This window comes from Typopeltis vanoorti, chromosome 2 (assembly GCF_054136105.1).
Source record: "Typopeltis vanoorti isolate ZY-2024b chromosome 2, IOZ_Tvanoo_1.0, whole genome shotgun sequence".
NCBI classification, from domain to species: Eukaryota; Metazoa; Arthropoda; class Arachnida; order Uropygi; family Thelyphonidae; genus Typopeltis; species Typopeltis vanoorti.
Window position 1 is genome coordinate 49,435,132 of NC_143550.1, and position 17,871 is coordinate 49,453,002.

Consider the following 17,871-nt stretch of genomic DNA (forward strand, 5'->3'; position numbering starts at 1 on the left):
TTTCTATTTTTAAATCCACTAAGAAGCAAACTGACGTGTTTAAAAAAATTGAACTGTGTTTAAAATAATATTTTTGTATTGTTTGTATTATTCTTTATATATAAATTTGTGATTTAAATATGTTTATTTGTGTTTGTAATATCAAAATAGTAATTAACAGATTTTTGTGCTATTTTTTCTTATTCATTTATAAGAATAAGGTTATGTTTTTCTGTAACACTTAGTACTCCATTTATGAACCCTATTTATTTTATTAACATTGCCTCCCTATGTGACTCGCACATTAAGTGGTGAACATACAGATTGCTAAATCTGACCTGCAGTGAAAAAATATTGCCGATCCCCGACATATAGGCTTGCCATCTATACAGATAAGGTTCTAAGAGACATTTGCTTTCCCTGGATAAACAAGTTCCAGAAATTATGTAATGCTCTTCTTTAGGATTTTTATCTCCAACTAAGTGGAGACAGACAAAAAGAGTGAATCCCCTCCCCAGCTTCAATAATTAAATAAAGTGCTCACGTAGAGTTAAATAAGTGTTATCTTATTAAATAAGCTTGACATTTAGATAATTTTCTCTATTTGTGGGATGCAAAATTATCACTGATGAACAAATCTTTAAGGAGGTATAAAAAAGCATAATCTGAATCATATATATGCACACATAAAGATTTCAAAGAAAAATTGGAAGAGGGATGATTTGTGACAGGTTAGAAGTCCATTCTACTGTTTAGCACTTTTTGGTATATGAAAAGGGATCAATCAAGGAAGAAATGGAAGAATATTTTTGAGGCATTAAAAAAGGCAGCTGACATAATGGGGAGAGAAAAAAAAAAAAAAAAAAAAAAAGCTGGTTCTTGGACTAAACGGCAGAGTAGATTACAAAATATACAGAAATGCTTTGGAAAAATTTGGAGAAAAGTGCCGACCTAATAATAATGGTAAATGACTGCTGGATTTCTGTTCAGGACATGGATTAGTTATTACTAGCACCACATTCCAACATAAAAATGTGCACAAATTCATATGTAGAAAAGCCTCATTGACTATGTTATAGTTGATAGCAATGTTTTTCCATTGGTTCAGGACACATACAGGGATTTGAAATAGGAAGTGATCACTATTTAGTTTTGAGCAGGATAAAATTGAATTTCATACTGAAAAGAAGTGTATAAGAAACTTTTAAAGCAAATAAAAGATGAGCAACTCTCAGATGTGAACCGTAGACTGAAATACACAAACATCATTGAAGAAAAAAGGAGAGTTTGAAAACAAAAACCAAACCTTGGAGATTCATTGACAATCCTAAAGAAAATATTGATTGATTCAGCCAGAGAGGCATGTGGTGAGGTTGTCTGTAAGGACAGAAAAATCAAAACTTCAAGGTGGACTCAGGAAGTTAAAGAGGCAGTCAAGGAAAAGAAGAAAACATATGAAAAGTTCTTGGTAAGTAAATCAGCTTGTGCTCTTGGAAAATACAGAGAAAAATGTAAGAAAGTGAAGAACTATGTAAAACTAGCTTAACGAAAGTCATGGGAAGACTTTGGTAAGAACACAGAAACTAGATATCAGAAAGGTGGCAAAATATTCTGGGCCTATTGAAAAAGTTTAGAAATGGAGGAAAAAAAGTACTGTAAAAAAGAAATCTGAGATGATAAAGTTGACATAAAATATTTTGAAAGACTGATAAATGAAACATTTCTTTTCTGTGATGAGAAATTTTAGTTTATTATAAAAATCAAAAGAGGAGTTTGTCAGTCTTATTTAAATAATGCCATTTTATGACATGTTATCATGTCTGTTGAGATATGATGGTCATTAAAAAAACTTTTGCCGATTAGGACCGATTTTCTTGTAATGGAGTATGATCACTATGAGAATAGGATATGCAGATATTATAAAAATATTCAAGGAGCACTCAAAGGAACCAACAATTCATGATGCAGTAATATGTTTATTTTGTTTTATTTATTTATTTTTTAATGGCAATGTAAGAGAGACATAAGCCAATTACCGATAGCAATAATTGGCTTATTTTTGTACACATTGAAAATGGAATATAAAATTTGACATTAATTGTGGATGTCAAAACTTGGAAAATGAAAAAGAAGTATTAGAATTTTTTTATACTGATTCCATCTTAATGTTTTCTGAAATGTTTTTGCCACTGCATCACACAACATCACTAGCCATGTCCATCCACCATTCAGAGTAATCAGAATTCAAAAAAACCATTCATGTGGTTAAAAATATGTGTGGCAAGGGTTTTATTTTATTGCAAGTTTATGTCAATTTTTTTTACCCTCAAAATTTGTTTATAATGGGAAAAAAGTAATTTACCATTTTTAAAGTGATTCAGAATGTAGTATAAGCTAGAGAACTGAAAATATGTATGAAAACGATCATATATCACTAATAAATAAATATTAAATGACCACATCACTGATAAAATGTATGAATTTTTTCATGACTCAGAAAAAACATACTAATAGATAAATAGATAAAATATTGGATTGACACTGGTGGTTAAATAGGATAAAAACTAGCCACAGCAATAATAAAAGCTTTTATACTGACATGCAATTATAATATATATATCAGATAATCCAGGTTGATAATCTAGGCTCCGCAGTAGCCTAAAAAAAAGTAGAAAAAGAAATAAATCTAAAGCAACCACTACCGTCAGCCTTCATAGACAATCAAGGAAACAGACACACAAACAGAGGTGAAATGGAAAAAATAGTAAAATTGTTTTATGAGAACCTTGACTCATCTAAACAAGTAATCACAGCTCCAGTACCAGACGAAAATTTGGAAAATCTGGAAATACCATCTGTCCTACCTGAAAAAATAAAAATGGCTATCCACCATATGAAAAATGGCCGATCACCAGGAATTGACGGTATAAAATCTGATGAATTAAAAATGGGTGGACAAATACTCTTTAAAGCTCTAGCAGAAAGGTTTACCCGATATATACAATTAAGTACCTACTGAATGGAAAACATCAAAGACCATAATTCTGCATAAAAAAGGTAATAAAGAAGACATCAGTAACTATCTGTCTATTAGCATATGTGTGTGCTAATAAACCTATCTGTCTATTAGCACGCACACACAAAATATTCGCCAGAATCATCCTAAACCGAATACAAACCTCCATCAATGAAAATAGCTGCAAAGAACAGGCTGGTTTCAAAAAAGGCTTTTCAACAATAGATCACATTCAAACTATTACTTAGCTAACAGAAAGATACAGAAAATACCAGATCCCACTTTGTCTTCTTTTTATAGATTTTAAAAAGGCATTTGACACTGTTGAGCATAATGCAGTATTCCAAGCTTTAATAGAACAAGGTGTAGAAAAAGCATACATCCAACTCATAAAAGATATCTACAAAGAAAGCACAACAAATATCACCCTTTTCAATCACCCGATTAAAATTAACTTAAGTAGAGGAGTTTGTGATGTCTTATCACCTAATCTCTTCACATCTACTCTGGACAGCATCATTCGAAAAATTGACATGAAAGATGGAATAAACATTGATGGTGAAATATTAAATATCCTATTATTCGCCGATGATGTGGTATTAATATCTCACTCACCCAAACTCTTAGAATCAATGCTGAATAACATAAGCCAAAACTGCCAAAAAATTGGATTGGAAATACATCTTGACAAAACAAGATGGATGAAAAACAAATACTGTAAAGATTATACACTCACTCTAGAATCCTACACCATCGAAAAAGTTGAAGAATACATCTACCTCGTCAAGTCCATAAAAATGAATAATGATATATCAAATGAAATAGCAAGGAGAAAAAGAGCTGCTCGGATAGCCTTCAACAAAATAAAATCAACAATTACCAACTAAAACATAGACATAGACATAAGAGCCCATCTTTTCTTTTCAATAGTCACATCTTACTAGCATTAATTTATGGCAGTGAAACATGGAATACAACTTTAAAAGAAGAAGAACAAAGCTTAATAACAACTCAACGTGCAATAGAAAGAAGAATATGCAATATAAACAAAATAGACCACATAAGACACACAGATATAATAAAAACAATCTACAACAGCAAAAGAAGATGAGCAGGACATCTCGCCAGAATGAGAGACAACAGATGGACAGTCAGAGTTACAAACTATCCGAGAGATACCAAAAGGAAACCTAGAAGACCAGCCTTAAGGTGGGAAGACCCAATGATTAAGAAAGTTGGAAGAAAATGGAGAAGAAAGGCCCAAGACAGGAATAGCTGGACTCTTTACGACCTGCAGTCATGGAGAAATCCTGACTGAAACCACAGGTCCATCAAGGTAAATCTAGGTTGATGCCTGACTAGTAACATATTTGTCCGACTGTGAGCACAAAATTTTGTTGTCTTCTAAAAGTCTTTTTTTTTGCTTTTTTTTTTTTCAATTATGTTTTATGTATTTTTCTTCAATGATAGGGAGCATAAATATATGATCATAAATAAATATACTCATGTTCTCTCCAAATCCAACCTGGAAATCTGAAATATGGCCATCTTACTCTTTATGTCCAAAAATATTTTGTTTGGATGGCTGATGAGGCTTACTGTCCTAAAATTATTGCACTTTTTTGCTGTTTCCTTTTTTTTTCTGGAATGGGAATAAGAATAACTGTGCACCAATCTTTTGGCCATATCTCAGTATTCCATACCTTAATAAACTACTTAATGAAGGAGACATGTTCTAATAGGATATTGTTAATTCCTGCTGTTTTTCCTGGTTTTGATCTTAAGGTGATTCTTTCTACTGCTTTCTCTAAGTATAGGATAATCACTGAGACAATTCCCTCTAAATTTTGTTGGTCCAAGCCAGTGGCAACCAGTGAAAATTTTAAGTGAAGGTGCTGCATATAAAAGAAAACATTTTTTCATAATCAGTAACCAATTTATTAATAAATAAATTTACATATTAAAAATTTTGTATCTCACAAGTTTCGTATCTTACAGAAATGACGTGTGCATGCATACAATTTATCTGTAAATGACACTGCCCAAACGAGCAGTGTCAGAATCACTTGTAACGTGCAATGACAAGCATAAATGAATATAGGTGAGTCTAGCTGCAATTGACGCGATAATTCTGACACTGCGTTAGATCGCAGTGCCTTTGTTTCATGAAATGATAATTGAAAATATATAATTCTTTTCATATTTTCAACAGTGACATTCGTCATAATTCAACCTTGTATCTATAATAAATAAATAATTATATGTTACTTTAACAAAATAAAATAAGATTTACAAAAAATAGTTCACCCTCACCACGAACACGCACTAATAATAAGTTTCGTATCTCACAGAAATAACTTGCACAAGCATACACCGATACACTGCCCAAACGAGCAGTGTCGGAATCACTTGTAACGTGCAATGAGAAGCAGAAACGAATATCAGCGAGTCTAGCTGCGATTGGCCGAATGTGATAATTCCGACACTGTGTTAGATCATAGTCCATTTGTGTCATAATCTAAAGCGTTAATTGAACAATTCCAATTATTAACTATTCAATCAATGTCAAAACATAAGCTGTAACCTTTAACATGTTGTATTGTATTTATATAATGTTGTTAGCATTGTTATTATTTATAAACACAAACAAAATTTAATTTTTTCATTTTTTCCTTGGGGGTGCTGCAGTGTTGCAGTGCTTATGTACGAGCCACCACTGGTCCAAGCTATCATTATACTTGAATAATCATACCACCTTTTCAATACTTTTTCATTATCAGTAATATTTTCATTCTCATCCACAATTATCCAGCTCTTACAAACAAAAGGCTTTGCTAATTTCTTAATTATTTGGTATGCTATTATATGGTTATTCTTATGAAGATTATCCTCAATTTCTTTGCATTCTTTGGATAACCACTTATTTTTTTGCAAGCTCCTTTTTAATCAGTCTATTCAGATAATTATACTGTTCATTGTTGTTCCCAATGTGCTGAATTGGTCATAATCTTCTTAGCTAATCACAAAGCCTTAACATTTCTTGGATAATTATTATTAAGAGAGACTTCCAGGAAGTCAGAGACTCATCGAAGGAAGCTACATACTACCCAGCAGCTATCATACTTATTCTTCAATTCATTCTCACTGCTTGCACTTACAACATCCAATGGCAATCCATTCTAATCACGAACCATCCTATGAGAGAAAAATCTAGTCCTCACTCCCCCTTCTTAGCGCCATTCATTCTCAGCTTCCAAGGATGCAGTCTTGTCCTTTCCCCACCCTCCGTAAATTGAAAAATTCCATCAATTGAAATCCTGTAAGACCCTTTCAGAAGTCTGTGAGGCTCAATCGTATCACTTCTCTTTCTCCTGTTTGCTGTTGTCTGCAGTCTACAAATTCTTAATCTGTCTTCATAATCAGTATTCCACAATCCTGATATCATTTTTAACACTCTCCTTTGCACTTTCTCCAATATATCAGAATCACAACAGAAACCAAGAGACCAGACCTGTGCACAATAGTCCAAGTAAGGTCTCATCAAATGCCATCCTAATCTTTATATGTGAAAGTTCATTTCAGCATTGCAATAAATTAATCTAAGGTCCATTAATTTTCTTTAGTAGTATTTGATTTAAGGTCAAACTTTTGTCTTCTCATTTTTCTTGTGATTCTAATTCCAAATTTCAATACAAATGTTGCTATGATTAAATTATAATCCCTTCCAATGCAAGCACCTGGAAAAGATCTAGTTCTTGCTGAGCTTATATATTTATATTTAGATTTTATAAGTATATAATCAATTAGGTTCTGAGTTCTTCCTTCTGGGGAGATCCAGGTCCATTTCCATGACTTTTTATGGAAATTATGGTAAGGTCATTATACAAAACAAATCCTATCAGTTTCATACTCCTATCATTTGTTTCTCCTAATCCAAAATTTTATGATGGTGATGACGGAAAATGTTTGAACTGAAAAAAATATATAAATAAGTGATGTTCTTACCTGCACTAATATATGCTTTGGTTTTCTTAGAGAAAAGAGGATAATCAGAAGAAGAGCTGACAACCAAATCACTTTTAAGATATATGCTAACAACTTTGGAACATCTGAAATTAGAGCGGGAATTATAATATATATATATATATATATATATATATATATATATATATAGTGATTCAAGTCACTCGTCATTGGCCTTTACAGACACACACACACACACACACACACACACACACACACTAAATAGCATATAAACCAAAACCCTATAGTACATAGTTCTAGATCCTATTCCTAAATCTAGAACTGTTTTTAATCAATGAACTGATAATAATCAATAATTACATCAAGAAATTCAATTGATTTCTATTCTATTATAATTTTATGATCTTTATTTATTTCCATTTTGTATATTGGTAATAAATAAGCATATCAAAATAAATAGAATATCAAAAGTTCCTGCCAAATAAGTCAGCTTGTGCTCTTAGAGAATACAGAGACAAATGTAAGAAAGCTAAACACTGTGTAAAACTAGCTAACCAAAAGTCATGGGAGGACTTTGGCAAGAACATAGAAAATAAATATCAAGAAGATGGTAAGATATTCTGGAGGTTGTTGAAGAAGCTTAGAAATGGAGGAAAGAGTACTGTAAAAGGAGTTAGAGATGATAAAGGTGGCATGAAAATGGGAGAAAAATATGTCCTTGAAGTGTGGAGTAATTACTTTGAAAAATTGCTAAATGAAACAAGCAGTGATAGCACAGTGGTGAAAAACACTCAACAGGCATACAATCAGGAATACATATCCATACTTGAAGTAGAAAAAGCCATCAAAGGGCTTGAAATGTGGAAAGGCAGCAGGAGTAGATGATATTTGACCAGAAATGCTGAAGTATGGTGGTATAAAAGTCTTACAGTGGCTGCACTGCATAGTTCAGAAGGCCTGGACAGAGGGACAAATTCCTGATGATTGGAGTAGAGCTCTCATAGTACCCATATATAAAAAGGGAAATAAAACTGAATGCGAGAATTACAAAAGGTATCTCTCTATTGAGTGTTCCTGGTTATGCAAGTATACTTGAGAAACAGTTGAGAAGAATTGTGGAAGAAAAGTTTGGTGAAGAACAAGCTGGATTCAGGCCAATTGAGAGGCTGTCAGGATCAGATCTTCACTTTACGACAAATAGTTGAGAAAGCATGGAAATATAACAAAGATCTGTATTTAAGTTTTGTCGATCTAGAAAAGGCATATGACAAGGTGCCAAGAGAGAAGCTATTCAATATGCTAATAGTTATATGGTGTCAATGGGGCATTATATCAACCAATACTTAGTCCTTATTTGAGTTGCAAGTCAACAGTTAAAACTGAAGGAAATACAGGAAGATGGTTTAATGTTAAATCTAGTGTGAGACAAGGATGTACATTATCCCCTCTGTTATTCATTATCTATATGGATTGCATTATGAAGGAAAGTGGTATTAAACATGATATTAAATATAGAATTGGAGATGATAATGTCAGCTCTTTGCTTTATGCGGACAATGTTATACTTCTAAATAAATCCACTACAAGTTTGCAAGATTTCCTGACTAAATTGAATAACTGTTGTAATAGATATGGCATGAAGGCCAGCAATAAAAAGACAAAGACAATGAAAATAGGTAGAATTGTTGAAAATGTCAAATGTGTTGTGAATGGAGAACCTGTGGAACAAGTAAAACATTTTAGCTACTTAGGCACGATTTTTAGTGAAGATGGTAAATTAAATATGGAAATAAACAACAGAATCAACAAAGCTGGTATGGTAGGAAGTCAATTGAATAATTTCATATGGAATAAGAGAGAAATTATCCAAAACACTAAATTAGCTGTATACAAGACAGTATTCAAACCAGTTTTAACTTATGGATCTAAGAGCTGGGTCAGAAGTAAAACACTTAACCAGACTAAAGACTGCAGACATGAGAGTACTGAGAAAGATTAGAGTTGTGAACAGATGGCATCAGTGGCAATATCGTATTAAAAATAAGGATATTAGGAAAGAACTAGACATTGCCATCATCCAGGAATGCATTAGCAGAGCTAATCTCAGGTGGTATGGTCACTTAAAAACAGAATGGGTGAGGAAAGATTAGCAAAACAAGTGTTCTCTGCCAGGTTGGCAGGAAAACGACCCAGAGGAAGACCAAGATATAGGTGGATTGATATGGTACAAAGTGCCTTAGACGATAGAAATATAAGATCTGATAATGTTGGAGTCTTGACAAGTAACAGATTGATTTGTAGGAAAATTGTAAATAGGAAGTTAGTAATGATGTAAGTTTTTCATGTAGTACTATCATATCCTGTACAACCTTTGAGGGTACATGGCAGGAATTTGACGATGATGATGTTTATTTCCATACTTGTATTGCTGATTTTCATACTAAATTTATTATAAATGCAATAATAAATTTAGTCTTCACTTTAATAATCTAATTAACAGTAAATTTATCTTATGAGAGTGAAGTCATCTGTATGCATAAAGAACTTAATTATTCTTTAATTTCACAGTGAATTTAATACCACTTTCCTTTAAATTATAAATTAAAGATATCAAGAAATTATATACTTGGTTTAATCTTTTTCCAAGTGTAAGCAAACAAAGTTTGCACCTGAAGTATTTTCAGGACTGTTGCAATAATCACCTCTAGGTCTGGCTCCCACTGATGAGACCTCAATAAAGGTCGAAACAGGTCAGGGTGTCCTCAAGGATATGTGCTTTCCATTATGGGATACTAAGGCAAGTGATATGAAGTCGTTAGCTTCTTTATATGAGTTGCCCAAGTCCCGAAAATACTTCAGGTGCAAACTGTGTTTGCTTACACTTGGATAAAGGATTAAACCAAGTATATAATTTCTTGGGATCTTTAATTTATAGTATAACCAAGCAAAAAAACTTCCAACTACTTTCCTTTGTAGTATATAATGATTTTTTTTTTAAAAAGTACAGACAGTGCAAAACCCTGCTTTCCTCTTAATCTGATATATCATCTTCCATTCAATTTTAATTCTTGATTTGCAACTTTTATAAACTATATATTGCTGGGTATGATTCTGCAAAGATGTCTAAATTCATTTAAACATCTCTACATAATTTGTTGGTGGACAAATTTTTACTGTTAGTTGAATTATTGAATTAAAATGAATATAAATATTGTCACGTTGAGACAATTTTATCTTGTTATAATGATAATCTATTGTACAAAAAAAGGAGCAGAGCATGTGGCTTTGTTAATGGCATAAAACTGACAAAGTTCTTAAGCCTAATCATGCCTCATAGTAAATCACCAATGGAAACATTTCATTTCACAGCAGGAGCAAATTCTCCATGATTGCTATGCTTGCTGCACAAGCTCATTACTTGAGAAAGAAGTAATATTTATTTGTTATTAAATGTATACATTTATAAGTATTCCATTTATGCTTTTATTTTTGTAGAAAGAAGACGTCTTAAGCTTGCATGGCAATAATTGATCTTTGTGTTATGTATCGAAGGCTGATGCTTGCTTGTCTAGTCAAAGCTACCTTGGCTTGCTCGGTTGTGGGAGCTTCCAGCTCCTTGCTGCAGCACTGTGACTTCATGAACGTGCATAGCCATTTCCGCTCCCTTCACGTCATCTTAAACACAGGCCATAAGCATTGAAAGTAGTTCTAGCTGAGCTTCAGCCAGCCTTTACAAGTATGCATGTTGCTTGGGAAAATTAAGTTACAACCAACTTTTTATGACAATGTTATTGGCCAGTTCATAAAGAAGAACCATAGGGTAGAATTTGCATTCAAGTAACTAAACTGAAAAAGATAGAATATAATTTGTAAAATAAATGTTGTATTTGTATGATTAAATGTATATAAATTTCTAAATATATAGTTTTAAATGGTCAGTAATTCATTATTCCTCTAATCATTATTCCGCTTAATCAAACCTCTCACTCCTGAATGATAACAAGAGCAAGCGTAAATTTCAAGACCAGCATTCAACCCTGTTTCACAGCAAGAAAAATCAGCAAAGTGTACTTACCACTTTGCATTACTGGAAATAAAACACTTTATAGGTATTTTCTACAGTTACAGTATGCAGGCATCAAGTGGAATGAGAAGCTTCATTGCAAGGTGCCACTTATAAACATACTTTGCCTCAATGAACTGCTCTTTGTTGTTTGTAATACTTAACTTGTTAGATCCTGAATGAAGGAATCTTGCAAAGAAATCATTCATTCAGGATTTTAACATGATAAATATTACTAATTAAGGAGATACCTGCACATCAGCTAATAATTATGAGAAATTTCGTTATGTTATGTGATAATGTGTAGTCCATATGTGCCATGTATTGAAATTTATTCCTGTATAACTGAAACGAGAAGCAGAGAATTTTGTGTCAGAATAGTAAGAATTATGTTATTTGTAAATCCCATTAAGCTGTCTAGTACATTACGAAATTTCCAGAAAGATAATAAGTAGTAATCCGGAATAATCGTGTATAATCTGTTGAGTTGAGCATAGCGATGGAGGCTGTACCTACGTGGAAAGTGACATCAGAATGACTTCCTGGAATAGGGTAACCTAACAGATTAGGGAGAGTGTAGGATCACCCAAGGGGCATGAACGATAGGGTTCGTGGGTAAAAAACACATAAATAGAGGGTACCCGAAAGGATGAATAAAAGACGATATGTGCCATATTACAGGGCTTTTTCTTCTTCAGTTCCTGATTCCAGTTTTAGGAGTTTTGTCGGGGGATTCGTGAGAGAGCGGCGAGTCGACTACAGTGATGTCGGATGCCGGGGCCTATTCTTGAGAACGCTTGAGGATTTCCAAGCGAAGCTGATCATGTTACGACGGCCTATGCAGAATCTAGCCTTTGAATAAAGTCCCATCGAGGAGACTGGAGAAAATTTCCTGCAGAGTGGTAGACAGCACACCACAGTCTGGAAATGATTCAAAGAAAAGCGTAGTGCATGGCCAGGTGCAAGAACGGCCAATAACTATACAGTAAGATAATCCAGATCTACATGAGATGGCGGCATGAAATCAGAAAGGATCCAGTAATGTAAAGAATTTCATTCTATGTTAAAAATCGCTTAGAAGAATAAGAAATTTGTGTATACTGTAAACTAAGGACAATAATAGAGACTTTTAAGTGAGAATTTGATTGAATTAGTTAAGACCCTGTGGAACAAAAAAGAATTGTTGATAGGCAGTATTTTGATTGAGAATAGCTAGGCTTGACTAATGAAATTTAGAATTAAGATAGTTATTGATAGAGTATTAATGAAAGTGTTCAATGCATGTTCTGTGAATAACCTGTGAAAGGAATTATATCTTAGTAGTGTTATGCTTACACTTAATCTTATCTTTTCGTAACTGAAGGATTTAGCTTACTCAATTTTATTGTTGTGATATAGTATGAACTTAAACTCAGAGTGAGTTTTGTTTTATCGAGTATATGAATTTTCTTAACTGTAAATGTTTTGTGCTTTTCCAATAAATATGTTTTGTACCTTATACTTGAGTTTATGCCTGATTACGAATTCAAACTACCACTTATAAAATAGAACCTTTTGGCGGGAAGGAATTAGATATTATTGCTCAAGTGAGATTCAGGTCACAACTGCTAACTGAATCTGCACAGCGCTAGCATAAGATTAATAATTGTGTGTATCCCATTAGAATTTAGAATTATTTCCCTGAACAAGAGTCTCTTCTGTTATAGGATATTGGCTGGCGCAGCAAAAAATAAATTTTGTCAATATCCAAAAAGGAAATAGTACTGAATTAATATTTTAAGGGCACAACAGTAGATTAGAAAGCAGGCTATTTAAAGGTAGAGCAAGGTATAATATAGAGAACACAACAACATAACAAACTGTTATCACCTTATTCACATATCACAATGACTGAAAATGCAGAATATGTTATATTAAGAGTAAACAGCTAATGGACACTATGAACAGTTTCCTTCTTCCAACGTCTCATAGTATCCACCGAAAATGCGTGAAAAGTGAATTTAATTTTAAGAATTTTAAAATTAGTTTCTTAAAATTAAATACATAGAAAGAATAATTGGTATTCTGTGTTTGCTATTATTTAAAGTTCCTTAAAAATAAGTGTTTTTCTTGTTTATTACTAGATTGTTTACAAAGGAATTTCTCTACTAAGTGCTCTAGGTAAGATTTATACAAGCATACTTGAAAAGTGGTTGAAAAAAAGATTGTGTAAGAGAAACTTGGAAAAGAACAAGCTGGGTTCAAGGCCAAATAGAGGTTGTCAAAATCAGATTTTCACTTTAAGACAAATAGTTGAGAAATCAAGGGAACATGACAAGAATCCGTACTTAAGTTTTGTAGATCTTGAAAAAGGATACGACAAGATGCCCAGAGAAAAACTTTTTGAAATGCTGCAATTATATAAGATAAATGGAACAATATATAGAGCAAGACATAGTCTATATTTAAGTTGTCAATCGGCAGGTAGAACTGAAGGAAATACAAGAAGATGGTTTGATGTAAAATCAGGAGTAAGACAAGGATGCACATTATCTCCACTCTTATTCATAATCTAAACTAAAGACTCAACTACACATACATTTCTGAAGAAAAAATTAAATAGTTTGAAAACAAGAAGAAAACATTGATTGATTCAGCTAAGGAGATGTGTTGAAATTGTCTGCAAGGATAGAAAAATAAGAACACCATGATGGGCACAAGATATTAAAGAAATATCTTGTGCCCATACTGAAAGTTCCTAGCAAATAAGTCTGTGGATGTCCTAAAAGAATACACAGAAAAATGTGAAAGAGTTAAGCTATGTGTAAAAGTAACTAAACAAAAGTCAGAGAAAGACTTCAGAAAGAATGTAGAAAATAAGTATCGGGAAGGTGGCACAACGTTCTGAAGACTACTGACAAAGCTTAGAAATGAAGGAAAGTACTGTAAAGGAATCAAAGATGATAAAAGTTGGCATGAAAACTGGAGATAAAGATATTCTGAAGAGAAAAATGTCCAGAGTAATTACTTTGAAAGTTATTTAAATGAAACAAGCAGTGACAAAACAATAGCAAAAAATTTTCAAAAAATTTACATGAAAATTTTCAATTTTCAAACATTCTCAAGCAAAAAAGTTGCATTCAGAAGAATGCAAACAGGGGTACATACAATACTTGAGGGAGAAAAAAAAGTCATCAAAAACATGAAATGGGGAAAATCAGCTGCTGGAGTAGATGATATTCGAACACAAAAGCTCAAATATTATTATTTATAAGAGTACTCCAAGAAGTCAAAAGACTCTCCCATTCTATCCATTAACACAATATCTATCATACATCTCCTTAAATGGTGCTCACAACCATCTCTGGCAATTCATTCCACTCATTCTTTACATCACAAAGTAAAGAAACTAGTCTGCACACCCTTACTAACCACTCTTAGACAACTTCCAAATGTGATCCCTTGTTCCTCCCCCCCTACTCCTACTGAAAAATTTCTTTGGTGTCAATCTTATAGAATCTCTTTAATAACTTTAAAAGTTTCTATCATATCCTCTCTCCTCCAGCTGTTAGTTAAACTCTGCAACCCCACATATGCTCAATCTATCCTCATAGGGAACATTCCACAGACCCGTCACCAGTTTGGTCACTCATCTATGAATCCTCTCCACAACTTCCCAATCCCAAGAAATGCAGGTGACCAAATCTGTGCACAGTAGTCAACATGTGGTTAAATCATAGCCTTATAAAAGAGAGATAATAACCTCCTTGTCTTTACTGTCAATGTGTTCTTCAGCAACCAGGTAATCATCTGAGATATTCTGCCAATATGGAGGTATAAAAGTTTTGCAGTGGCTACACTGCAATATTCAGAGGGCGTGGTCAAAAAATCGAATTCCAGATGACTGGAATGGAGCTCTCATAGTTCCCATTTATAAAAAGAAAATTAAGCTGAATGCGAGAAGTACAGAGGAATTTCTCTACTAAGTGTTCTAGATAAGATTTATACAAGTATGCATGAAAAGAGGTTGAGAAAAATTATTGGAAAATAGTTGAGAAATAATGGGAATGTGACAAGGATCTGTATTGAAGTTTTGTAAATCTGGAAAAGGCATATGACAAGGTGCCAAGAGAGAAGCTTCAAAACACTATTATATAGGGAAAACAGAAATGGGAAATCTGATTATAAAAACTGAAGGGTCTCCTGACATTGCTGAATAGAGAAACTACATCAAAAGAAACCATAATCTCCTCTTAGATTATGGTTTATTTTATTTATTTATGGTTTTAGATTTTGGCTTTTTTTTTAATTAATAATTATCTTAAATTATTTTTATCTACAAAACTTTTTACATTTTTTTTTATTTTCTCTCTAAAGTTAAAACTTTTTTTGATATAAGAACATGTAGCCAGTGAGATTCTGAATATGATGAGAGTCTACAAGAGACACTACAGTTTTTGCAATCTGATTTCGATGAAGACATTGTTAAACTATTAAATTCACCATCAATGCAGGCTATTTTACATGGAATAATAAGTTGTTCAAACAAATCTAAGGAACAGCAATGGACAGTCCTATCTCACCAGTCTTAGCTGATTATTTTATGGAGCATTTAGAAAAAAAGAGGAGCTCTTTAACACAATATTTCCTTAGCCTCATATATGGTTACATTTGGTTGATATACTTGCTATCTGGTCCCACTCTAAGTGAGAATTACTTCAGTTCCTAGAGAAAATAAACTTCTTATACTCCCATAACAAATTCACTATTAAACATTAATCCAATAACCAAATATCTTTTTTGGATACCTTAATAATTCATAATCCCACAGATAATGTTGAATTTTCAGTTTATCAGAAGCCAACCTTTATACTGGCAGATGCATTCATTCATCTCCTGCCATCATTCATCACAGACGATTGATATCATCAAGAGTCTTGTATATAGAGCTCATATGCTCTTCTGATTCCCTTTTGTTAAATGAACTGAATAAAATTATAAGCAATCTAATATGTAATGGATACAACAAAACTATCATTCAAAATATTAATAATTATCATCCTTCTACCAGACTACAATCCAATGTGAAAAGAATTTCAATACCCTACCTTAAAGGAACTTGGAAATAAATAGCAAAGATTCTTCATAAATTCAATCTATACACTTCCTTCAAACCAGCTTGGAAACTATCTTCCCTTCTACCATCTACAAAGGATACATTATCACCTCTTTCCTTACTAGGTGTCTAGCAAGTACCCTGCTCATGTCATCTTTGCTATTTTAGACAGACTGGCCATTCTGTCTTGATTAGAATTGAAGAACATCGTGATAATATTACGTTTTTGGAATCTGATAAGTCTGGCCTTGCTTCTCGCACTATTGACACAGAATTCTTTGGAACCAGACAAAACTTCCAGCAAGTTCAAATTTGATCATCTTTTCCTCGAAACATGTGAAGCACTACAAAATCATCTGAACTTCAACTGATCAGACTGCATGCCAATCTCTGAGTTTTGGGAAGTGATAATTATTATAATTGTTCATAAGTGATTTTTTTTGGCTATTTTTTTTAAATTAATAATTATCTTAAATTATTTTTATCTACACAACTTTTTATATTTGTTCCTTTGAACTCTAATAGTGGAATCATACTTCAGCTTCAACTGAAACACCAGATAATGACTTATTATTGTGATTCATATTTTGAATGTAGTTAACAGAATGTAGTTAACTTCAGCCTGATGATGTTCACATAATGTTGGCTGAAATATATTAACATGTTTGAAGAAAATTCTATATAATTTTTGTTACACGTGTAAGTGGTGAAAGTTATTTAAATATGCCTAGTGCACATGTTCCATTAAAATTATTTATTCACAGTGATATACAGTAGTCCTGCTTCTTTGCATATAGCCTCTTCCTTCATTTTCCTGTCAAATCACCTATTTCACATCTTTTCTGTTGTGAGTAACCATTGAGCATGTAAGATCATGCTCAATGGTTATTCATCATTTGATAATAGCATGTAAAGAAAGGATGTCATCGTTATAAATTTCATTGTATTATAGTGAATTATAAAACAACCCGTATTACAAAAATTAAACCACGTAAAAAATTACCATAATACCATAAATACAAATGAAATCAATTAGAAAACAAATGTTCACTTACATTTACCAAAATTTGGAGGTTCCTTTATGAGATGTACGATTATATTTGAATCTGTAGATACCTCTCTATGTGGTTCAGAACCTAGGACAGTTTGATAAAGCATTTCTTTATTAAAAAATATATCTATAATCAACATTCAAGTAAATTAAGATCAGCTCAACCTTTTATATTCAAAATGATATATGAATGAATTATCTGGGAAAATGTTTTCTCTCTCTACTATTTATCTGACCATCTAAACAATAATCCTTCAATTAACCAACCTATATGTTGGTTAATTGAAGGATTATTGTTTTGATATGGTAGAGCACCAAGTAATTGTACTTCAATTATCAGACTGGCAAATTGCAATTTTCAATGGGTTGGATAAATGGTAGATTAATGTATTACTTACTTTTAATTAATAACTGGGGAAAAACCACATAAAAAAGTAAAAACACTTTAATAAAATCAATGACTAGTTTTGTACAGACCTATTGTGTACTTCTTCAGATTAAAACAAAAAATACAAACATAAAAAAAGATTACAAAGAGGTTTCTGAATTACAAATTGTTATTTTTTAATTCAACATGTGAGAGATGTTGAACATAGGAATAAGAAATCATATTCATGGTTCATTGTTACAAGAAATAACAAACCCTGTCTTATAACCTAGTTTATTAACATGTAGTTCTTTTA

The 17,871-nt window shown here is 32.6% G+C and overlaps 1 protein-coding gene across 2 annotated transcripts in view; it reads right to left on the bottom strand.

The window, feature by feature from the left end:
* The window catches only part of Alg1 (ALG1, chitobiosyldiphosphodolichol beta-mannosyltransferase), a 167,788-nt gene that overhangs the window by 104,925 nt on the left and 44,992 nt on the right, over window positions 1-17,871 (bottom strand). For both annotated transcript variants that reach the window (XM_090404825.1, XM_090404819.1), the window contains 2 exons: window positions 17,193-17,273; window positions 7,001-7,104 (listed from right to left, as the gene is read on the bottom strand). In XM_090404825.1, the coding sequence (XP_090260951.1) occupies window positions 7,001-7,104; window positions 17,193-17,273 (185 nt within the window). The remainder of the gene's footprint in view (window positions 1-7,000; window positions 7,105-17,192; window positions 17,274-17,871) is intronic.